The 24,984-nt window shown below is 35.9% G+C and overlaps 2 protein-coding genes across 7 annotated transcripts in view; both read right to left on the reverse strand.

Moving 5' to 3' along the window:
* On the reverse strand, positions 1-24,559 carry LOC115215164 (medium-chain acyl-CoA ligase ACSF2, mitochondrial-like). Of its 4 annotated transcripts, none has more exons than XM_036505376.1 (2): positions 24,474-24,559; positions 1-1,516 (listed from the first exon to the last, which is right to left on the reverse strand). In XM_036505376.1, the coding sequence occupies exon 2, from the start codon at positions 1,507-1,509 to the stop codon at positions 49-51; it is 1,461 nt and encodes a 486-aa protein (XP_036361269.1). In that variant the 5' UTR covers positions 1,510-1,516; positions 24,474-24,559; the 3' UTR covers positions 1-48. The 4 variants fall into 4 exon arrangements, with proteins under 4 accessions (XP_036361269.1, XP_029640201.1, XP_036361270.1 ...); XM_029784341.2 differs by lacking the exon at positions 24,474-24,559 and adding an exon at positions 15,709-15,798; XM_036505377.1 differs by lacking the exon at positions 24,474-24,559 and adding an exon at positions 4,853-5,101.
* LOC115215044 (medium-chain acyl-CoA ligase ACSF2, mitochondrial-like) overlaps positions 14,641-24,984 on the reverse strand; it is a 35,840-nt gene continuing 25,496 nt past the window's right edge. Inside the window, exons 1-2 of one of the 3 annotated variants that reach the window (XM_029783838.2) lie at positions 24,369-24,948; positions 14,641-15,606 (exon numbers count right to left, since the gene is read on the reverse strand). In XM_029783838.2, the coding sequence (XP_029639698.2) occupies positions 14,711-15,606; positions 24,369-24,933 (1,461 nt within the window). In that variant the 5' untranslated portion in view covers positions 24,934-24,948 and the 3' untranslated portion in view covers positions 14,641-14,710. Of the gene's footprint in view, positions 16,176-24,368; positions 24,949-24,984 lie in introns of those variants that run through there. The other 2 variants (XM_036505373.1, XM_036505372.1) reach the window with 2 other exon arrangements.

Raw genomic sequence — 24,984 nt, forward strand, 5'->3', positions numbered from 1 at the left:
TAACCAAAATACACGTTTATTAATCTTGGTAATTTAATTTAATTATTACTACATTTTTTTTATTTTCTTAAGGGCCAAACTTGCTATAGCCTTTTTGTCAATTTTGCCACTAGCCAAAAGTGGAAATGAGAGAAAATATAAAATGTAATCAGGATGCATAGATACACAATCAAAGTTATCTGGATCCGGCATTGAATCCGTACAAAACTTTTTCAATTCTTCTTCATTGAACTCGTGATTTGGCCGAACGGTAACGCACGCGCATACACGTTCTCCTACCGCCTGGTCAGGGATTGGCACAACAACCACAGCATCTACACTCGGATGACGTCCGATGTAATCTTCAATATGTTTAATAGATAGCTTTACTGTACACTTCTTAATAAAATCTGTGCTTCTTCCAACCATTATGAGGTCACCATCTTCAGTTAAGTAACAAATATCTGATGTTGGATACCAACCATTTTCTAAGCATGAAGTACCATCCAGATGCGTTTTTGTTACCCATTTACTTCGAAAATACAAATAGCCTGTCTTTCCAATATCCACAACTCTCTTCTCCTCGTCAACAATTTTGATTTCTGTTCCTGCAGGTGGTCGCCCGAGCATTCCTTGTCGATGTTCTGAAATATTTTCTGGGGTAAAAATTCGAAGAGATATGAGGAAAGCTTCAGTACTTCCATAAGCAACTAAGAAACTATCTGCAATTTTAAACGTATGTTCTATTTCATCTCGGGTAATCACATCTCCACCTGATATTACCATATTAACTCGGAATTCGCGATCGCTAAGTCGTTTCAAATCCTGTGGCGAAATACCAACTAAGTTGCATTCTTCACTCTGCCATATCTTTATAACAAAATCGAGGTTCTTCGGATCATTCAACATTTCTACGTCTCCACCGACATGCACTGATCCTCTGGTTAGCACAGACAAAGGATATCCTCCAATATATCCCATTGGACGACTATTAAATGAAGTAAAATAAGAAGTCTCCTTAAAATCTGAATCTGGCAAGTTTAAGTAATTAAAATGGCTGTGACAAATACATTTAGGCACACCAGTGCTTCCTGAAGTCTGATTGATGGAAGCAATATCTTCCGGGTCAATGTAAGGAAACTCAACCTCGTCATCGTCGCTTACTTCTGCCATCAATTTAGCAGCAGATAAAGCATTGGCTGGCCCATGTGTATTGGATACATCAATGGCAAATCTCAAATCGGGACACGCTTCGCTAGATACTTTTCCATTATCGCTTATTTGTGCAATGGATAAGAAACTGTCCCAAATAGATTTGGATCCAAATACAACAGCACTACATCCTTTTATAATAGATTTCATATCTGCTAATCCAAACATTAATCGCATAGAATATGCTCCCGTCATCATGATTCCAATATCGTAGCTCATCCATTCTACACAGTTAGGAACACAAAATGCAATCTTGTGTCCTTTTTCAATGCCTAGTTTCATCAAAGCCTTTGCGAACTTCACAGCTCCATCGTACATCTCTTTCCTGCAAAGAAAAGTGACATATTTAACATATATGCTCCTAAGTACATAGTTGCATAATATAGTAGTTTTTTACATTTCTATATCATATTAAGAAAGTGCAAATAATAGTCTAATCTACCAAGAGAAATCTCAGCGATTTTTATCATGTGGTATATATGGCCAAGGTAGTAAATCCTGAATTCACCACCACCACAGTACACTTCGACCCTCTTTGCAATCAACTGAATATACACACATGTGTGTGTCTGTATATATGTATGTCTGTAGCTCTTATCTCATGCTTGTTTCACTCACTGGACTGCAACCATACTGAGGCATTTCCTTGAAGTTTATCAAATCGGAACAGTTATTTTTCTTATTCAATCCGTCATTTTGCCGATCCGCTAGTATACTAGGACGTAAATATATCAATACCGGTTGTCAAGCAGTGGAAGAAACAAACACAGACGAAAATACACATGCACACACGTACACACGCATACATGCACATGCGCACGCACACACACACACATACACACACACATTGACACACATTCATATATGTGTCCTTTTGCCGAGTGAGCCTCAGCCATGCTATTGAGTGCTCTTTTTTCAGTCAGTTGATATTGAGCAGATAGATAGATAGATAGATAGATAGATAGATAGATAGATAGATAGATAGATAGATAGATAGATAGATAGATAGATAGGTCTGAAGGTCTTCCGTACAGTTTCCGTCTACTCAGTTCACTCACAAAGCACTGGAAAGTCCAGGGCTACATTAGAAGACACTTGATCAAGACTAAACCGGGTTCTTAACCACAGAGACCTGCCTGCTATTATATACATACGTATATATATATATATATATATATATGTATATATATATATATATATATGAAAGAAGGTTTGAAAATGCAATTTTAAAAGATGTTTATTTACTTTACCGGTTTCACTTTTTAGAAAAGATTGTCAAAAGTAACATGTAAAAGTTTGGTTGTGTTAATTATTGGTTGTCACAAAATGCTACAATACATGCTTTGGTAACAAGAACATGTTAAGAACATAAAAAAGTTTAACAAGTTCATAAAAATATTGGGCACAAAAGATTACAACATATATATACATTCTCAAGAAAATGTTAAAGACAGTTTCCAGAAGGAATTATTAAAAAGTTCAGTAGAATATTGGTATTGTATCTGTATATACATATACGCACAGAATATGGTTGTCACAAAATACTACAATACATATATGCATTCTTTGGTAACAAGAACATGTTCTTAAGATGTCCTGAAAATTTGACACAGCCTTGGTTTTGTTGTCTCATTTTATTATTATTATTATTATTATTATTATATATATATATATATATTATATATATATATATATATATATCTATATATATATATATATATATATATATATATATATACATATTTATATATATGTACAGTTACGTTCCTAGACCACCTGCGAATATTGGACGTAGTTCATAAAAATACCAATAATGTCAAAATATGACCTCATATATGTGTGTGTATATATATATAATATATATATATATATATATATAATATGTAGAAAAATACAAACTGGGACATGAACTAAAACATTTAGAAGACGATACAAAAAACACGGACGGGACATTCGAAGCCTTCAATCTTCAGTCAAGAACCGGATCATCCTAGCAATTTCAGCTGATTAATCTTGAGATCGCTCCGATCCGGCCAGCCCCAAGGAAAAACTAATCTACGAGCATTAGATTTCTTGAAAGAAGGATCGAATGTATACGAAACAGGGACAGAAAAACGGACGATGCCACACGAATATAAAATACAAAAAACAATAATGATAAAAACAGGACAAAAACAGTGGGTGTCTTACGACTAATAAATAGTACAACAAGTTTAGCTGGCGTATTTGGAAAAATGCCTTTATCGGCAGACGAAGGCAACAGATGTTCTCACGGCAGTGGTCGGAGGCCAAAAGGCTGATTTTGACCAGCGGTCACGTGAGAGAAGAGAGAGAAAAGAAAGGGGGCAAAGGAAACAAAGGGAGAGAGAAAGAGGGACGAAGGCAACAAGGGGGGGGGGCGGGAGAAGAGAGAGAAAGAAGGAATTAAAGAGGGGAGAAGAAAGAGTGCGTGCCAAGGAGGGCTAGTGAGTGCAAAGTGAGAAAGATAGAGAATTGTGAGAGAGTGGGGGAAGAGTAGACCAAAGAATCAGAGGCGAGAAAAGAGAAAAGGAGGAGAAGTAGAGAGAGAGAGAGAGAGAAGGGGACAGATCAAAGTAGAGTGAAAAGTGTGAAAGGCAGAGAAATGTAGGAGAGAGAGACAGTGTGTAGAGTCGTACCAAATTTACAGGAATATGTACTTACATAAGGCCAACGAGGGTACGGACGTCGCTATGTATATTATATGTAGAAAAATACAAACTGGGACATGAACGTAAAACATTTAGAAGACGATACAAAAAACACGGACGGGACATTCGAAGCCTTCAATCTTCAGTCAAGAACCGGATCATCCTAGCAATATATATAATCAAAATAAGCAACAAGAATATCTTCGGTAATTTGGTACGATCGTTTCACGCTACATCATTTTGTTAAACATTATAAGTATTACAGCAGTTTTAAAATGTTGAGTAATCATCAGCCATTTATAGAGGTTTTCCATTAATACATATTTTCATATTAATTTATAACATTGTAGAGAGGGTAAATATATAGACAGAGATGTCGATTTGAATTTTAAGAACATTAAGGTAGTAGAATTTATCTTCTGACTGAACAATATTCTTTAAGTTATTTTGAACTTTATGATATATATATATATATATATATATATCATATGTAATACTAATTTAATAAAAAAAAAACAAAGTAAAATGTACGGTTACATTCACCAGTCTCTATATATATGAAGCTGAAGTTGTCTGTGTATGGCAGGTTTGGTAGCCTTCAACTAACACTCCGAGACCCTGCGGCACAAGTTGACCAAAGTTGAGAGTATGATAGAATGCTTGCTCTTCCTTCCGTAGAAGAAAAAATCCAAATCGGACCAAGTTAACACCAAAAATTATTTACATCAAAAAGGTGCTTTTTTTCTATGAAAATCCCTATTTTTTACGATTTTTTTACTGCGGTGTCGCCATTTTTCGGTGTATTTCAACCAGAAAAATGTTCACTTAAAGAGAATAACAAGCTGTATAATGTGAAATTTTTGCTTTTCTTCAAAAATTCCAATTCTGAAGGTTCGAAACAAACCCGAGCGACGCCGGGCGATACTGCTAGTAATGAATAATATTGATTTACGACGATGATGATGAAAATAATGGAGGTAATGACTGCTCACCAAAGAAGATTTAAAGCTCTTCGGGTGTTTTAGTAGGTGTCGTATCTTCGTGGAAGGCCTTCTTCGTGGTCTTGAGAAACATTGTGATGGGAAGTTGCTGTTCTTGTTTCTTCGTGTTGGTGAGGAGAGTTTTATATATCTGCATGGCAGCATCGATGGCATTTTTTTTAAATTGGAGAGACCGAAGCATATAGGGATCCTATGCTTACGTCTTCCCTCGCAATTCTTTTGCTGTCCTGAAAAGGTCGGACAGACCATCGATTGCCAGGCCCCCTCCCCATCCTCCTATTTCTCTGGAACTTGTACTTCCTTCACTGGCATACCTCATTAACTCCAACAAATCTTCGTCCGCCGGGTTTCAGAGTGGGCATCGATGAGGTCGTTGACCTCATCTTGCGTGATGTCCTCAAAACGTTCGCCACCAAGTACCTTTACCAGTTTCAATGTATTGTAGACAGCCTCATACCGAATATCTTCAGGTGAGCAGCTCTCGTAGTCCGGCATACACTCTGGCCACATCTTCCAGCATGCGATGGGAGTTCCTTTTTTCATGTCTTTAAGGGCAGCGTGGATGACTAACAGGCACGTTGCGATCGTAAAGTTACAGCAGTATTCCTTTAACTTGAAATTCTCGTTTGATTCCGTTGCGTCCTCAAAATGTTGGAGATTTCCGAGTGCAAAATGCTTTGAATGCATGGATCACGCCCTGATCCATAGGCTGGATGTGGAAGGTGGTTTTGGCAGGCAGGAACTTGACTTGGACTCACTCGTGATTCAAATCGAAAGAGTGATCACCAGCATTATCCATAACAAGCAACACCTTGAATTCCATGCATACGTTTTGTAGGCATTCCTTGTCTTTAGGAATGACGCATTGGTGGGACCAATTCAAAGTTAGACTTTTGGTAATCCAGGCCTTGGGAATGTGCATTCAGTGGACAGACAGCAGATTTTTTATTCTTATTTTGGAAGGCCCTCGGATTCGCGGACTTGTAGATAAATCCTGGTTTTATCATGAAGCCATCAGCATAGCCACACATAATTAGCGTCACTCTGTCCTTCTGTGCCTTAAATCCTGGGACTCTGGCTTCGTCCTTCATGACATACGTTCTGGAATGTATCTTCCTCCAGAACAAGCCAGTTTCGTCCATATTGAAAACCTGTTCCGGCTTGTATCCCTGGTCCTCGATGATCTGCTTGAAGGTCTCGAGGTACTTCTCAGTGGTTTCTTCGTTGGCTGATGCTGTCTCTCCATGCAAGGAAACGCACTTTATTGTAAATCGTTTCTGAAAATTATCAAACCATTCCTTGCTGGCTTGAAAATCTTCGGGCTCCGGTGCTGTCATTGGTCTTGGTTACGGTTCTTCGGTGCCTTCTGCTCCGTTTTTTCTGTCGAACTGCTGGTATAATTTCAGCGCTTTCTCGCGAATGATGTTACCATCCAATGGGATTTTTCCCTCTTCCAGTGCTTGATCCACAATGCCAAGGCAGATTCCATCCTAATGAAGTGCTTATTTCTCATTATTGTTATCTTTTTTGGCACTTTCATAGAAACTTACTGCTACGGTATTCCTGATCGCCACCACATTCTTCTTTATATAGAGTATGGTGTTTTCATTGACAACATAATACCGATCTACTGCAGCATAACTTTAACTTTCCCGGAAAATATGCAGCAGCTATACCTTCTCACGGAGTGTCATAACCTTTTTCTGGCGCTTAGGTTCCCTGCCAGAAGCCTTAGAAAGTGTAGGGCGTTTGGGCGGCATCTTAGAGCTTTAATAACACGCTGCAAAAAACACAGCACTCAACAAAATACTCGAGATAGCTACTGGATGCAATTTTACCAAAATACCTACAAAATCCTCCTCCGATGGGAGATTGAGAAGAGATTAAAAATAATCATGGTTTTGAAAATTTTAATTTGTATTACCACTAGATACAGTAATCTATAATACACCAAGAGAAAGAGAGCAGCAAGTAACCTATATATATATATATATATATATATATATATATATATATATATATATATTGGCCTGCTCGCTTAGCCAGCAGGGTGGCGTCATTTGAAGGCTAAAAAAATATGCGCAGCGCATTGTGACCAGCGATGTGTAGCAACATCTGATAACCTGGTCGGTCACGGTGATCACGGTGATATATATATATATATATATATAATATATATATATATATAGAGAGAGAGAGAGAGAGAGAGAGAGAGAGAGAGAGAGAGAGGAGAGAGAGAGAGAGAGAAAGAGAGAGAGAGAGTACATATATAAAGTATATATATATATGTACTTTCATTACAATGAGAGGTTGTTTTTGAGAGACAAATTCAGCGAGAGAGGGAGAGAGTGTGTATGTGTAAAGCATAGATAGATGTCGCTATACTAATTAGCAAGCTTTGATTGAGAGCAGGAATAAGAGATACAGTGTACCTGTATCTAAAACAATCAAGCGACGTGATGCGCGGCCATTCTAAATGAGAGGAAGCTTCAACTGCGAAGGGGCGTCGAGTAAACCGGAAAATATGGTATATTGTTATTAACAATTGAAATGTGTGAAAAAATATGCACTGCCACGAAAAATGCCATAAAAAATTGCGGTCGATATTTACGATTCCGCAAATATGCGGTGGTTTCCGCGAACAATTGCTAGTTCCGCGAATAACCGGGAGCGCGAAAGTTGTTAACAGCAAACATCTAAATTTATCGTTTGGTTCCTTGGAAGCAGCTCAAAATACACAACAACTTTGTAATCCCACCAAATTGACAGCATGGGATTTTTTTAATGCAATTTAGCTTTCGATGTGGTTAGTGCTAGTTCATTCATTACGCTTGGACCACGATCGTTTTCGATTGAAGTTATTATAGACAATCCATTTTTCACCACCACTGATGATTCATTAAAAAAAAAAAGGTCGATTTCATTGCATTCGAGATGCATATCGAATATATTGATTCATTGTGTTAAGTGAATCTCTTTCAATTTATACTGAACTTAAATATCGAGCCTCTTAACGCATCCAAGAACTTTTTAAGTGATTTTCAACCGTTGTTTGTGATACACTTAACCTCTCTGCAATCACTCGCAGTTATATGAGAATCAAATTCAATTATGGCTTTGATTCGGTCATCATCAACTTCAGTAGGTGGACCAGAACGTTGATCATCTTTGAGTAAAAAATCTCCAGAACGGAATTTTTAAACCATTTCTGACATGTGAGTTCTGTTAATTAATCAACACCATACACTTCACATATCTCTTTGTGAGCCTCAGCAGATTTCTTGACTTTGCGGAAATAAAAAAAACAAAGTATGGTGAGAATGTCCGTGTTTGCACTCCATGTTAAAATTGACACTGAACGGCTGGAAACAAAATTACGCGAAATTTGCTTCTAAAGTAAGCTAAAAGTAACGGCAATCAAATCTCAAAAGGAAACAATCATAGCTTTGACAAAAGTCATACAAAAAATCGTAACTCTATCTATTTGCGAAAAATGAAATTACTTTCTTGCCAACCCAATATATAAACTTGAAGCAATCCAGCGAAGATACGCGAAACATATAAGCTACTGGGAAAGACTCAAGAGATTGAGACTCTATTCCCTAGAGGGTAGGCGTGGAAAAAAGGCCATAATGTGCATCTTGAAAATCCTGGAGGAACTTTCACAAACTTTGACATTGAGAGTTACACTAACGCTAGAACTAAGTGCCACTGCATAATGCCAAAGACTCTAACTTTGCCATCAAAATATAGGATAATACATTACCCAATCTCATTAGTAAATGAAGGCATCAAAAGAGCTAAGGAAATAGATATACAAAGGTTAAGGAAAACTAGCCGAAATACTAAACAAGACTTTAAAATACTCCCGTACATCACACATAACCCCAGAAACAACGAAGCCTTCAACATCATCACCCAAAACCTTCCCATCCTCACAGCAGACAAAACAATGAACGAAATTTTAAGCTCATATAAAATTATAAAAAGCAAAAAGCAACCGAAGTCACTGAAAAAAATATTAACCAGCGCTAGACTTTACTCACTAACAACTGAGCCAAAAGTGACAAAATGTAGACGTTCTAACTGTGGAACATGCCCCCACCTTCTGGAGGGTTCAGAATTCCAATTCAAACAAGGAGAAATATTTAAGATCAAATCAAATTTCACCTGCGCCTCAGCAAATGTAATCTATGTCATGACATGCATAGGATGTGGTAAACTCTATATTGGACAAACAGGAATTTCGCTCCGTCAAAGAATCACCATTCACAAAGAGCAAATCCGTCACCCACAATACAGACAGTTAAAGGTGAGTGAACACATAGAAAGATGTGCCAGGAATCTTAATCCCAATTTCCAAATATTTCCCTTTTACCAATGTTCACAGAACACCACAATGCAACAAAGGTTGAATAAAGAGGCATTTTTCATCAATAAATTTCTCCCCCAACTAAATATGAACACACAACTCAATACAGAACGTCACTAACTCTTCAATTGAAACCACTAAACCCTATACACTTCCTACACCATTCACATATCTAAATCTAGAACTACTTACCTCCCTTACAAATAATCTTTGTTCTCAGGAACTATTAGACCTGACACCGTGTATTAACCGGTGTTGTTCAAACGATGAATAGATTTGCGTAAACCATGGTCCGTTTTGTTCTCTTACTTTATTATCATCTTATAATCATCTCATGATAATGACTTTTATGGCTCGTATTAAAACCTCAGTCAATCCAAATGTATATATTTGTCGTTACCTGTCATAAATAGCCTTTTTTATTTGCAATGTGCATTTTCGTTGATTTTTCTTATTTTACCCCTATATATATATATATATATATATATATATATATATATATATATATACATACATACATACATACATACATACATATATATATATATATATATATTATATATATATATATATATATATATATATATATATATATATATATATATATATAATACAAATAAGAAAATGGAGAAACAATTTAGTTGGTTCATCGGCTTTCGGATATTAGAATGTTTACTTTTTTTTAAACAAAAACGAGAACCTTAATAACATACATACATTATAGTTCAATACATATAAGATAAGAAAACAATTATAAAAATCTTAATATAAATTATTGAAATCATTAAGCTAATTAGAAGATATATTAACCTCGTAAAGGGGTGATTAGATCCAAGAATACAATAGTTCAATGCCTTATATCTTTGGGAAATAAATTTCCCTAAATCAATAGGTATATATTAAGCATATAATCCATATTCAATCAAGAGGAGAAAATGGACAGTTAATGTTTAATAGTTATTTATCAATAAACTGATAATAATTCATTCCTACACTTGTTTCAATGTACTCATTCAATAAATGACAAGTTTACGCAATAGACCTGCATTTATAAGTTATGAGCAAAATATCATCTGGGAAATATAAGACATTAAGAAATTACATGCTAGCCAATCCGTTCTTTTCAGCAGACTAAAATATGGAATTGTTTTATATTTTATTCTTCAGTTTATGCGTGTGAAAGCTAAAATTTGGATGTTAATTTTAACCTTGTAACTGGTAAATATGAACTCTTCCACAAATCAAATACGAATTCAAGCTATATTAATTTCGGAAGTAATCACCCAGGATTGATTCGAAATACTTTAATTTCTAATATAGGGAAAAGAATACCAAATTTATCTTCGGAGTAAGGGATTTTTATGAAAAATAAAAATTATTATAATATAGCTCTAGCTAAAGCAGGATATAGAGATAAAAAAAAAGTAGCATCGATCCAATGATAATAATATAGATGATAGAATTAATCATACGACAAGAAACATCTGGAAATAATAGTAATTCGATTAAAAGTAAATCTACGAGTAGAAATAAACAGAGAATTAATAAAATAGCTAACAATGAAATAATAAGCAGTAACGATAAGCTTGAAATAAATAAACATCAACTTAGAAATATAGACTATAATATAGAAAGAACAAATATTAAATATCCTTATAAACCTATAATAAATAATACGCAGCTTAAAAATAATTATTATTTTTATACTGACAAATACGCAAATAATAAATCTGTAATTGACTTGAGTACTTATACCCTTGATAAACCTTGTAAAATTAGTAATATCAAAAGTAAACCATATACTTCTCTCATAATATTTACGAAATCGAAAACTGAATATAAATACTCAAAAAATAATCCTAATTAATCTAATAATATTTTGTTTATTATTCCATATGCAAAACAAATTTTTAATATTTTAACCAAAGCTATATGCAGGTCTATTTACAAACATTTTGATTGAAATAATAAATATAGCGAAATTATAAATATATTAAGACTGGTTATTGTCTAACTCGTAACCTGTTCAGAATTATATCATTTATTAATAACAAAAAATTGGATAATTTATACAGTATTAGTAATGTTATTTATAATAACACTTCACAACACCAACAAGATTTCAAAAACCTAATATAATAACGTTAACGGTCATACACACCTTATTGATGAAAGGGAAATAACCCATATTAATTTCCTTCCTAATAATATTTCAAATAAATCTATACTTAGAGATGTAAATGAAACCTGTGACTGTAAAGTTAAAATCAATTGTAAATTTTAAAATTTATGTAAGAATGATAACTTAGTTCACCAAAGCATAGGAGAATCACAAGGAAAACAGTCCTACTATATAGGGTCAATAGTAAATAGAATTAAACTTACGGTCGCCAATCATTTGCATCGCTTTAAAAGTAGACAAAAAATGAACAATACCGGATCACGTAAGTTCATATGGGAATTAAAGGATAATAATATTGAATTTAATCTTAAATGAGAAATTCTTAGTTTTGTCCAAACATACAAAATCTCAAACAAACGATGTGAGTTGTGTACAGAGGAAACATACAAAATTCTTATGTCTAAGAACCATCTTTTCAACTTAAAGAATGAAAAAAATTGTCTTCTGTTCTCGCCGCGAAATGTGTTTTTACTAAATTTAATTAAACTATAAAATTGTTATAAAGTAATACAAAGTTCCTCTTTATTGGATGAATTTTCTGAATCCATTGAGGTCATAAGTTTTCGTAAAGAATAGGCTTAATCTATATTCATAAATAACAGAATATTATATCTCTTATAATAATGTGTCTATATGTATGTATTTATGTATGTGTGTATATGTATATATATGTATATGTATATATATATATATATATATATATATATATATATATATATAAATGTGTGTGTGTATGTATGTATATATATATATATATATACATAATTTAATTGTAACATATAGATTATATTAACATATATATTATATTTAATTTCATAAATAATTTATCAATAATCAAACTCGTTTAATTGTAAACTCATATTCAACTATATATATATATATATATATATATATATATATATATATATATATATATATATATATGAATATAAGCATACATGTACACAAACACATAGTTTTACGTAAATAAATTAGATCGTAAGATTATACAGTACCTCTTCTTGTCTTCATCGCGGCATCATCTAGTCAGGCTAATTGCCCGGGACTGCCTGACTACCTCTCTTCATCCCTCCCAATCTTTCATTAATGTGTTCAGGTCTTTAACTTGGAATCCAGCATGTTCTGCAAGCTGTTCTATATAGGTCTTTCGGGGTCTTCCAACCACTGTGGTACCATGATTTGGTGTCCACAGCAACACATTACTCACAAGTTCTTTACTTCTCCAACATTGAGAAAATAACATCTAGAATAATAGTTGCCAATTTCAACGGTAAACCTTCCACTAAAGTCTCCCGCTGCTACAGCCCAACAAATGTCAGCGATTTATCATCTCTTGTACGATTTATAAGAAAACACAACATCCTCAACATTGGCGGAGATATGAATGCACAATAGGCCATGATAAATACCCCATCATAAATACTCGTTCCATCAAAACCTCAAAGTGAAATGGAGAATACTTAGAGCACTTCTTGGTAGAAAACAAACTTCAATGCCTGAACACTTTATTTTCAGAAGCGATCGGGAAAGAAGTGGACCCATACTTCCCCAAACGGATTCAAAGTTCAGCTATACTATCTTGTCATGAACATAAATTGGATTAACAGCTGCCACAACTGTGAAGCATGCAACACTTTCTTTGGTGTATCATATGACCATCGAGTAATAACATCTAAGCTTCAGGTATACGATAAAAGCAACCTCAAGACCGCCCTAAAACTGGCATATTCTGACATACAACGAGAAAGTCCGAAATGATTTCGCGATCAAACTCAGAAATCGCTTCCATGCGATACAAGATTCAATCGAAGATCATACCCCAAACTAACATATCTTAACTTCGTCCAAGGTCTTTATGACGCTGCTGAAAAATGCATCCCTTTGAGAACAAAATTGAAATGAAGAGCCCCTTGGGAAAGCGACACAGTGCTTGCAAAAAGAATTAACATAAAGGAAATAACCAAACAGTACAACAGAATCCTACGAGAAGAAACTTAAACAGAAAAACGAAGGTACTGAAAGAACCTGACGTACTATATCAGATGAAACAGCAAAAATACATTCAAAGTCAAATCGACAAAATCAAAAACGCAGCAGACAACAAAGCGTCTTCTTTGACGTGGCAGACAGTAAACGAAGTGAGTAGTCGGGAGAAATCTTCCAAAGAGACGTTGAAAGCCTCTAGCCCACAGGAGGGACTGAGTAAGTGAAAAGACCATTTTCAAAACCTTCTTGGGAAATCACTGAATACATCAAACCAGCTCATCCATCGTATAGTTGAGGAGGTCCTGGATATCAAGCAGGGGCCCTTCTCGATATAAGAGCTTGAAGTCGAACTGAGGAAAATCAAAAACCGAAAGGCTGCAGGATTTGATGACATCCCTCCTGAAGTCTGGCGATTTCAATGACATTCTTCTCAAAACGTGCAACTCAGTATATCATCAAAGCGAGATAAAAGTCTGAACAGGAGGATGTATTCTGCCTTTCTCCGCTAAAAGGGAATCTGGGCCTTGCCTTAAACCACAAAGGAATTACATTAACACCAATTGCAGCGAAGATTTACAATGCATTGCTACTCAATCGAATCCGACCTCAAATTGAAAGAGTTCTTAGGAAAAATCAAAATGTATTCGGGAAGAGCCGCTTTACATCAGGTCAAATTCTCATAGTTAGGAGGATGCTGGAAGAGGTACGAGCCAAAAACCTTAATGCAGTTTTGTACTTTGTTGATCACATTATTAATTAAATTATACGAAAATTAAAACCAAATACCATTGAGTTGAATGTTGTAATGATCACACACACACATGCGCACAGAGATTCACACACACACACACACACACACGCACACACATATATATATATATTGTTCAAATGTACAGAAAACTAAAGACAATGACAGGTGAGAGAACAACAAGCAGCCCCAGAACAATGGAGAAGTCTTTGGCAGAAAGGGATAAGGGGGAGAAATGGAAAGACAGCTAAAAAACGGAAACAGCAAAAATTGTTTGTTGAGATTAATTGTTCAACATGATGAAATGACCCGAAGAAAGAGGTTGAGTGAAGGGGAGATAATAAGAGTGAATGTATGTATGTATGTATGTATGTATGTATGTATGTATGTATGAATATTTGCATGTACGTATGTATGTATGTATGTATGTAAGCATATACACATATAAATATATTTAACGAAGCATGTCGCCTTTATTTAGAAGGAAACCTTAGCACGTTAACATGTTAAACATGGAAAACTAAAATACACGTTTGTTAATCTTGGTAATTTAATTTATTACTACATTTCTTTAATTTTCTGATAGGCCAAGCATTTTATAATCTTTTTGTTAAACTTGCCACTGGCCAAAAGTGGAAATGAAGGAAAATATAAAATATAATCAGGGTGCATCGATACACAATCAAAGTCATCTGGATCCGGCATTGTTTCCGTACAAAACTTTTTCAATTCTTCTTCATTGAACTCGTAATTTGGCCGAACGGTAACGCACGCGCATACACGTTCTCCAACTGCCTGGTCAGGGATTGGTAAAACAACCACAGCATCTACACTCGGATGACGTCCAATGTAATCTTCAATAAGTTTAATAGATAATTTTACTGTACACTTCTTAATAAAATCTGTGCTTCTTCCAACCATTATGAGATCACCATCTTCAGTTAAGTAACAAATATCTGATGTTGGATACCAACCATTTTCTAAGCATGAGGTGCCATCCAGATATGTTTTTGCTATCCATTTACTTCGAAAATACAAATAGCCTGTCTTTCCAATATCCACAACTCTCTTCTCCTCGTCAACAATTTTGATTTCCGTTCCTTCAAGTGGTCGACCCAAAATTCCTTGTTGATGTTCCGGAATGTTTTCTAGTGTAAAAATTCTATTAGTTATGTAGAAAGATTCAATACTTCCATAAACAACTAAGAATGAATCTGCAACCTTCAAAGCATTTTCTATTGTATCCCGGGTAATGATGTCTCCACCTGACATTATCATATTGACACGGAAATCGCGGTCGCTCAGTCGCTTCACATCTTGTGGTGCAACATTAACCATGTTACATTCTTCACTCTGCCATATCTTTATAACAAAATCGAGGTTCTTCGGATCATTCAACATTTCTACATCTCCACTGACATGCAATGATCTTCTGGTTAGCACAGACAAAGGATATCCTCCACCATATCCCATTGGCCGACTGCTAAATATGACAAGAGAAGTGTCCTTAAAATCTAAATCCTTGTTGTTTAAGTATTCAAAATGGCTGTGATAAATACCTTTGGGCACACCAGTGCTTCCTGAAGTCTGATTGATGGATGCAATATCTTCTGGGTCAATGTTAGGAAACTCAACTGCGACATCGTCGCTTACTTCTGCCATCAATTTAGCAGCAGATAAAGCATTGGCTGGTCTGTGTGTATTAGACACATCAATGGCAAAACTCAAATCAGGACACGCTTCGCAAGATACTTTTCCATTATCGCTTATCTGTGCAATGGATAAGAAATTGTCCCAGATAGATTTGGAACCAAATACAACAGCACTGCATCCTTTTATAATAGATTTCATATCTGCTAATCCAAATATCAGTCTCATAGAATATGCTCCCGTCATCATGATGCCTATATCGTAGCTCATCCATTCCACACAGTTAGGAACACAAAATGCAATCTTGTCTCCTTTTTCAATGCCTAGTTTCATCAGAGCCTTTGCGAATTTCACAGCTCCATCGTACATCTCTTTCCTGCAAAGAAAAGTGACATATTTAACATGTATGTTGCTAAACAAGTAGTTTCATGATATAAGTTATTTACATTTCTATATTATATTATGAAAGTGCAGATATCTTAGATGATAATAGTTTAATCTACCAACAGAAATCTCAGCGATATCAATGTTCAAGATAGTAAATTCTGAATTCACTAACACCACAGTAAACTCCCCACCCCTGTACTCTTCGACTCCACCCTCACCCCACGCCCTCTAACCAACTGAACATACACACATGTGTTTGTTTGTATGTATGTATGTATGTCTATAGCTTTTATCTTTTAGTTTTTTCAGTCATTTGAAAGCAACCATACTGAGATATTAGCTTGAAGTCGATAAAATCAGCAACAGTACTGTTTTTATTCAATCCGTCTCTTTGCTGATCCGCTAGGTCACGAGGACGTAAATAATTCAACACCAGTTGTCAAGCAGTGGAAGAAACAAACACAAATGAAAATACACAGATACACACACACACACACACACACACATATATATATATATATATACACATATATATATATATAATGTGACCTCGCGTGTACCGTTGGCGATTTTTTTCCTCTGTCTTCCCTTCTCTGGATCTTTCCTTCTCCTATGTTTCCGACGAAGAGCTCCGCTCGAAACGTTAAACCCTCCTTCTTTCCTGAGCGTCCAATAATACTATATTTGTTCCACGTCCTCGCGTTGTTGTGTTTTTTTGTGCTTTCTTGTTTGGATTAACTTTATATATATATATATATATATATATATATATATATATATATATATATGTGTGTGTGTGTTATTTTACCCGAGCCAGCCTAAAGATTTCCTGGCTTTAAGTGCATCGGGAGAGGCATCACTGGAGGCCCAGCCTCCCGGGTTCAGTTACAAGGCTTAAAAAAACTGAAGGTAGCTGCAAAAAGTGTGTAAATCTGAGAATAAAATCGATAGGACATTTCAATGCAAATTCTCGTATAAATGTTATTTTCTGCCATAACTTTTAAAGTTTTCAACCGATTTTCTTGAAATTTTATACACAAATAGAATATGCGTTAAGGATGAGTTGAGACCAATAAATTGTTTTACGCTCTTGCACAAAAATTATGACGACATGGGTTCACTACCAGAAACTGGTCATTTTTGCACCATATTGGTCCTACCCATTAATATAGTTTTTAATTTGACGAAAAATGCCGAAATTCGACGAAAAATGTTTCATGGGTACAAACAGGCATCTTATTAACGGTAATTTCATTAGCATTTGCTAATTCTGCATTTCAAAGTGAATTATATAGGTAAGTACATATCATTTCTCAAGCATTCTCTATTCAGTATTTCATGCATAACCATATATATATATATACTGACAATCAAACTACATTTATACACACTACTACTTATATACAAGGTTCAACTTATCATTACAGTAGCCCCCCGGTATTCGCAGGAGTTATGTTCCTAGACCGCACGCAAATAATGAAAAACCGCGAATATTAAACGTAGTTCATAAAGATGCCTATAAATGTCAAAATATGACCTAATATATGTATATATATATATATATATATATATATTATCTTGTCTAGTTTCAGCTCACGAGCTGTAGACATGCTGGGGCATCATATGTAATACTAATTTAATAAAAAACAAAGTAAAATGTACGGTTACATTCACCAATAATGAATAATATTGATTTAAGACGATGATGATGAAAATAATGGAGGTAATGACTGCTCACCAAAGAAGATTTAAAGCTCTTCAGGTGTTTTAGTAGGTGTCGTATCTTCGTGGAAGGCCTTCTTGGTGGGCTTGAGGAACATTGTGATGGGAAGTTGCTGTTGTTTCTTCGTGGTGGTGAGGTGAGTTTTATATATCTGCATGGCAGCATCGATGGCATTTTTTTTAAATTGGAGAGACCGAAGCATATAGGGATCCTATGCTTACGTCTTCCCTTGCAATTCTTTTGCTGTTCTGAAAGGGTCGGGCAGACGTTCGATTGCCAGGCCCCTCCTCATCCTCCTATTTCTCTGGAACTGGTACTTCCTTCTCATCTTCACTGACAGACTTCATTAACTCCAACAAATCTTCGTCTGTCAGGGTTTCAGAGTGGGCATCGATGAGATCGTTGACCTCATCTTGCGTGATGTCCTCAAAACGTTCGCCACCAAGTACCTTTGCCAGTTTCAATGTATTGTAGACAGCCTCATACCGAATATCTTCAGGTGAGCAGAAATCGTAGTCCGGCATACACTCTGGCCACATCTTCCAGCATGCGATGGGAGTTCCTTTTTTCATGTCTTTAAGGGCAGCGTGGATGACTAACAGGCACGTTGCGATCGTAAAGTTACAGCAGTGCTCCTTTAACTTGAAATTCTCGTTTGATTCCGTTGCGTCCTCAAAATGTTGGAGATTTCCGAGTGCAAAATGCTTTGAATGCATGGATCACGCCCTGATCCATAGGCTGGATGTGGAAGGTGGTTTTGGCAGGCAGGAACTTGACTTGGACTCTCTCGTGATTCAAATTGAAAGAGTGATCACCAGCATTATCCATAACAAGCAACACCTTGAATTCCATGCATACGTTTTGGAGGCATTCTTTGTCTTCAGGGATGACGCATTGGTGGGACCAATTCAAAGTTAGACTTTTGGTAATCCAGGCCTTGGGGATGTGCATTCAGTGGACAGACAGCAGATTTTTTATTCTTATTTTTGAAGGCCCTTGGATTCGCGTATAAATCCTGGTTTATTATGTGTGGCAGTATTGCCACACATAATTAGCGTCACTCTGTCTCTCTGTGCCTTAAATCCTGGGACTCTGGCTTCGTCCTTCCTGGCTTACGTTCTCGAAGGTATCTTCCTCCAGAACAAGCCATTTCGTCCATATTGAAAACCTGTTCCGGCTTGTATCCCTGGTCCTCGATGATCTTCTTGAACATCTCGAGGTACTTCTCAGCGGCTTCTTCATCGGCTGATACTGTCTCTCCATGCAAAGAAACGCACTTTATTGTAAACCGTTTCTGGAAACGATCAAACCATCCCTTTCTGGGGTTATATATATATCGCTATGGGCTCCGTGTGAGCAATCATCTAAAAGTTTTTTGTGCATTTTGATGTTGACATAAGTTCCTTGCTTTTCCTGATGAGAAAGCGGCATAATGTACTCCTTATTCCTTCGCAATTAGGAATATGCAGCCTTCGAAACATATGTCGAAAATAAAGGAATTTTGTTAATTCGTCGTTCAGCTCCATTCTTTCATATATTTATATTTTTAAAATATATATATATATATATTTATATATATATATATATATTTATATATATATATATATATATATATATATTATATATATATATATATATATATATATATATATTATATATATATATATAAATATATATATATAATATATATATATATATAAATATATGTATATATATAAAAATATATATATAAATATATATATATATAAATATATATATAATATATATATATATATAATATATATAAAAAAAGAATAAACAAAAACAACAAAAACAAAATACAAATTACATGAACATATATAAACAGAAGATACAAATATTACAGGCATCCCCCCACATACACACACTAAATAAACATAAACGCACATAGAGATATAAGCATGCGCAAATGAAGACATACAATAGAAATACAAAATGGCTGACGGTTAGTAAGGAGAGACACAAATAAGAAAGAAGAAAACAAAGGACCACTGATGCGGTCACAGGAGTGTGACGAAAGAACTCTGGCCGAAATAAGATTAAGATTAATGTAAAAAATAAATAACACTGAAGCAAAATAACACCAAATATATAGTGCGTGTGTTTTTATTGGCTAAACTGGCATAATGACCATTCCGAAATATAACAATATCTGTTACAACACACGACTTCACATAAAAAATCTTGCACAACAAATATTTAAACGTATATATATATATATTTATATATATATAGTAGGTATCCGTTGGTCTCGAGAGTCCATGGATCTGCTTCCGAAGAATTCGTGTCAGCTGCTGATGGTGGTGCAGCGTCTGTTGTGGCTGTACATACGAGAATGGCAGTCATGCATACAGCGACTGCATTTGAAGGAGCTCTCTGACGGCGCTACCGGTTTATACTTCCGTTAAGTCCTTTTGTTTTTGATGGCGATTTCCTTTTTGTCTTCTGCTCGCTTGATCCCCTCGCAGTATTTGTCTCCAATATCAGCGATCATTTGGGCCCTCCTCCCATCACAGGACGTCTAGATCAAGTGACTTCATATCCCTCCTACAAACGTCTTTGAAACGAAGATAAGGTCGTCCTCGTGCTCGTATGCCGGTGACCAATTTCCCATGCAGGAGGTCTTTTGGGATCCTCTCATCAGGCATGCGATGTATATGACCGAGCCAGCGCAGACGACACGGCTGGAGCAGGGTGAGAATGCTGGGTATCCTGGTGCAGCTGAGGACTTCGGTGTTGATGATGTGGTCGGTCCACTTGTTATCCGAGATGCGTCTCAAATTACGAAGGTGGAAGACGTTAAGACGCCGCTCCTATCTGGAGTAGAGGCTCTATGTCTCACTGCCGTAAAGAAGCGTACTAAGAACGCACGCCGTATAAACAGCAATCTTAGTGTTTGCAGCCAGTTTTCTATTTTTCTAGTCTCTCTTTGTGAGCCCGGCAAATATGAAGGACGCTCGTTCAATTCTCCCTTTGATCTCAGGGTCCATGGAGAGGTCGTCAGTGATGGTAGGTGAATTCATGGACTACTTCCAGCTTGTAGTTGTTGATGGTGATGGTGATAGTGATGGTGGAGAAGGGTGCTTAGCACCTTGGCCCAGCAATTTGGTCTTCTTCAGACTGATAGGCTGAATTCCTGACAGACCTTTGAAAATTTGTCCACGAGGTGTTGTGTATGTATGTATGCATATATGTATGTATGCGTGTGTGTGTGCGTTCTTGCGCCATTCGAACAATATGGCCACTCCATCTCATTTGGGTTTTCCGAATCATCGCTTTAATTGAGGTGATGCCAGCTGACGCAAGGACATCTGTTTTGGAGTAAAAGAACTCTATTTAATGTTTAAAATGCGATGAAAGCATTTTTGGTGGAATTGTTCTAACAGTATGAAATGTCTTTCATAACAAGTCTACGTTTCAAAAGAATACGGCAGGGATGGTAAGACAAATGATTTGTAAAGAGCCAATTTTGTATTGTTATTTACATGTCCTTGGCGCCAAAAGCGTGACGCCAAACCAGCAAATGCTTGTGCTGCACTTTGAATTCGTAGAAGTATTTCCACCACCTATAGTGCCTATATGTTATTCCAGAAGGTCTACAAATCTAACGGAGGCCTCAAACGACATTTTAAGATCTAAAAACATCAGAACTTAACTACAGCTCTTGGTGGCCCAAATTGGATAGACAATCTATGTAGGTGTCTTTTCAAAACATTGTCCGGTTTAAATAGCCACATCAGATGACATGATGGTTCAAAAGTGTAGGTGAAGTATAGGTAAATGTATATTTTAATATTTAAGTGTAATGAAAACATTTTTACATTAATCTGAAAGGTTACTCCATAATTCTGAAAAGTGTAAATATGTTATTTTTAAACAAAAATAGTGACTTCGAAGAGTTGGACTACCCAATGATGGCTTAGCTAGCCGAAACTTCGTAGTCACTGTGAATCCTATTCTTCAGTTCTATATTTAAGAGATGATGAATTATGTACATTATTTACAACTGACGGATATTTGTCCTCATCTTGTTTGTTGTTAACACACCGTTTCGGCTGATATACCCTCCAGCCTTCATCGGGTGTCTTGTGGAAATTTAGAACCTGGGTTCTCATTCCTAAGGTATTTTTCGATGTTATTATTATTATTATTATTATTATTATTATTATTTTATTATTATTATTATTATTATTATTATTATTATTATATTATTATTATTATTATTATTATTAATCTAATATTCTCTTATCCTTCATTAATACCGGTTCCCATATGCTGTTCATATCTGCACTCGGTCTGTTTAGGAGGTTGTGTCCTAGCATATTTGCTGCTTCTTTTAGTTTTCGTATTTTCCAGTGGTGTTCTCTGTCTATTATTTTAACTTCATCCCACAGGAAGAAGTGGTCTCCATTTTTCCATACATGATCAGCTGTACCCGATTTATCAATATCTCCACGTGCCACAGCTTTGTGATGTTCCTCTACCCTTATTTTGAGGGGGCGGCATGTTTCGCCTTTGTATAACCTACCACAACTGCATGGGATGGAGTACGCGCAGTTCTTAGTCATATTCTCTTCTATTGGTGGTTTTACTCGAAGGAGATATTTGCGAAGTGTTGTATTACATTTGAATACTTTCCTGATGTCATATGGGCCGCATATCTTTTGTATCTTTTCGGAGAGGTCTTTCACATAGGACAGAGAGACTGTGGACAGCTTATTGGTTTCACCTTCTCTTTTCTTCATAATTGGAGTGGAGAGTATGCTTTTGGGATTGTTGTTGCTTAAAAGATTGTTGTTGAGCTTGATCATTTCTTCGTAGTGGGTATCACGATCGCTACTTATATTCTTTGCTCGATGTTTTAGGCACTGAGCAATCCCTCTCTTTACGCTATATGGATGGTGGGAGTTGAAGTTGAGGTATCGTCCAGTGAAAGTCGGCTTGCGGTATACGGATGTCCTGAATCCATACTTGGTGCGTGTTATTAATAAGGCCAGGAATGCTAGCTGATGGTCTTTTTCCTCTTCCATTGTGAACTGTATGGATGGCTTTATTGAGTTCACATGATCTAACAGCTACTATTCTTGATGAATAAACACACACAGACACACACACAAATACTTACATATCTGTGTGGTATTTTGTATCGTTTATTTGTTTCAAGGGGCATCACCTTCGAGATTATAGTCTTAATCGAATGAAATATATGTGTGTGTGTGAGTGTATGTATGTATGTATGTATGTATGTATGTATGTATGTATGTATGTATGTATGTATGTATGAGTGTATATATGTATGTGTCTATATATGTATGTAAGAATAAATGTATGTATCTATGTATATATGTATGTGTATATATATATATATATATATGTGTATATATCTATGTATGAATGTATATATGTAAGTAAGCATACACACATATAAATGTATATTTTTAACGAAGCATGTCACCTATATTCAGAAGGAAACCTTAGCACGTCAACATGTTAAACATGGAAAACTATAATACACGTTTGTTAATCTTGGTAATTTTTACTTATTACTACATTTTTGATATTTTCTTAAGGGCCAAACTTGCTATAGACTTTTTGTCAAACTTGCCACTAGCCAAAAGTGGAAATGAAGGAAAATATAAAATATAATCAGGGTGCATCGATACACAATCAAAGACATCTGGATGCGGCATTGTTTCCGTACAAAACTTTTTCAATTCTACTTCATTGAATTCGTGATCTGGCCGAAGGGTAACGCAGGCGCATACACGTTCTCCAACTGCCTGGTCAGGGATTGGTACAACAACCACAGCATCTACACTCGGATGACGTCCGATGTAATCTTCAATAAGTTTAATAGATAATTTTACTGTACACTTCTTAATAAAATCAGTGCTTCTTCCAACCATTATGAGATCACCATCTTCAGTTAAGTAACAAACATCTGATGTTGGATACCAACCATTTTCTAAACATGAAGTGCCATCCAGATATGTTTTTGCTATATATTTGCTTCGAAAATACAAATAGCCTGTCTTTCCAATATCCACAACTCTCTTCTCCTCGTCAACAATTTTGATTTCCGTTCCTGCAACTGGTCGCCCGAGCATTCCTTGTTGATGTTCTGAAATGTTTTCTAGAGTAAACACTTTGTACGATACCGTGAAAGATTCAGTACTTCCATAAACAACTAAGAATGAATCTGCAACCTTCAAAGCATTTTCTATTGTATCCCGGGTAATCATGTCTCCACTTGACAATAACGTAGGGACACGGAAATCGCGGTCGCTAAGTCGCTTCACATCTTGTGGTGCAACACCAACCATGTTACATTCTTCACTCTGCCATATCTTTATAACAAAATCGAGGTTCTTCGGATCATTCAACATTTCTACGTCTCGCTGACATGCAATGATCCTCTAGTTACCACATTCAGGAGATATCCTCCAATATATCCCATTGGCCGACCACTAAACATGATAAGACGAGAACTCTCATTAAAATCTGAATCAGGTGAGATTAAGCATTCAAAATGGCTGTGACAGATACCTTTGGGCACACCAGTGCTTCCTGAAGTCTGATTGATGGATGCAATATCTTCTGGGTCAATGTAAGGAAACTCAACCTCGTCATCGTCACTTATTTCTGCCATCAATTTAGCAGCAGATAAAGCATTGGCTGGTCTGTGTGTATTGGACACATCAATGGCAAACTTCAAATCTGGACACGCTTCGCAAGATACTTTTCCATTATCGCTTATTTGTGCAATGGATAAGAAACTGTCCCAAATAGATTTGGAAACAAATACAACAGCACTGCATCCTTTTATAATAGATTTCATATCTGCTAATCCAAACATTAATCTTATAGAATATGCTCCCGTCATCATGATTCCAATATCGTAGCTCATCCATTCTACACAGTTAGGAACACAAAATGCAATCTTGTCTCCTTTTTCAATGCCTAATTTCATCAAAGACTTTGCGAACTTCACAGCTCCATCGTACATCTCTTTCTTGTAAAGAAAAGTAGTATATTTAACATATATGCTCCTAAGTAC

Source organism: Octopus sinensis, linkage group LG8 (assembly GCF_006345805.1).
Source record: "Octopus sinensis linkage group LG8, ASM634580v1, whole genome shotgun sequence".
Lineage (NCBI taxonomy): Eukaryota > Metazoa > Mollusca > Cephalopoda > Octopoda > Octopodidae > Octopus > Octopus sinensis.

Bases quoted from the DNA above. Each gene is read 5' to 3' on its own strand.
- LOC115215164 (XM_036505374.1), bottom strand. From the start codon at position 3,986: ATGTCCCGTCCGTGTTTTTTGTATCGTCTTCTAAATGTTTTACGTTCA. The intron at 1,517-3,873 runs GTAAGTACATAT...TTTTCTTTGCAG, and splicing joins CGTACCCTCGTTGGCCTTAT to GAAAGAGATGTACGATGGAG.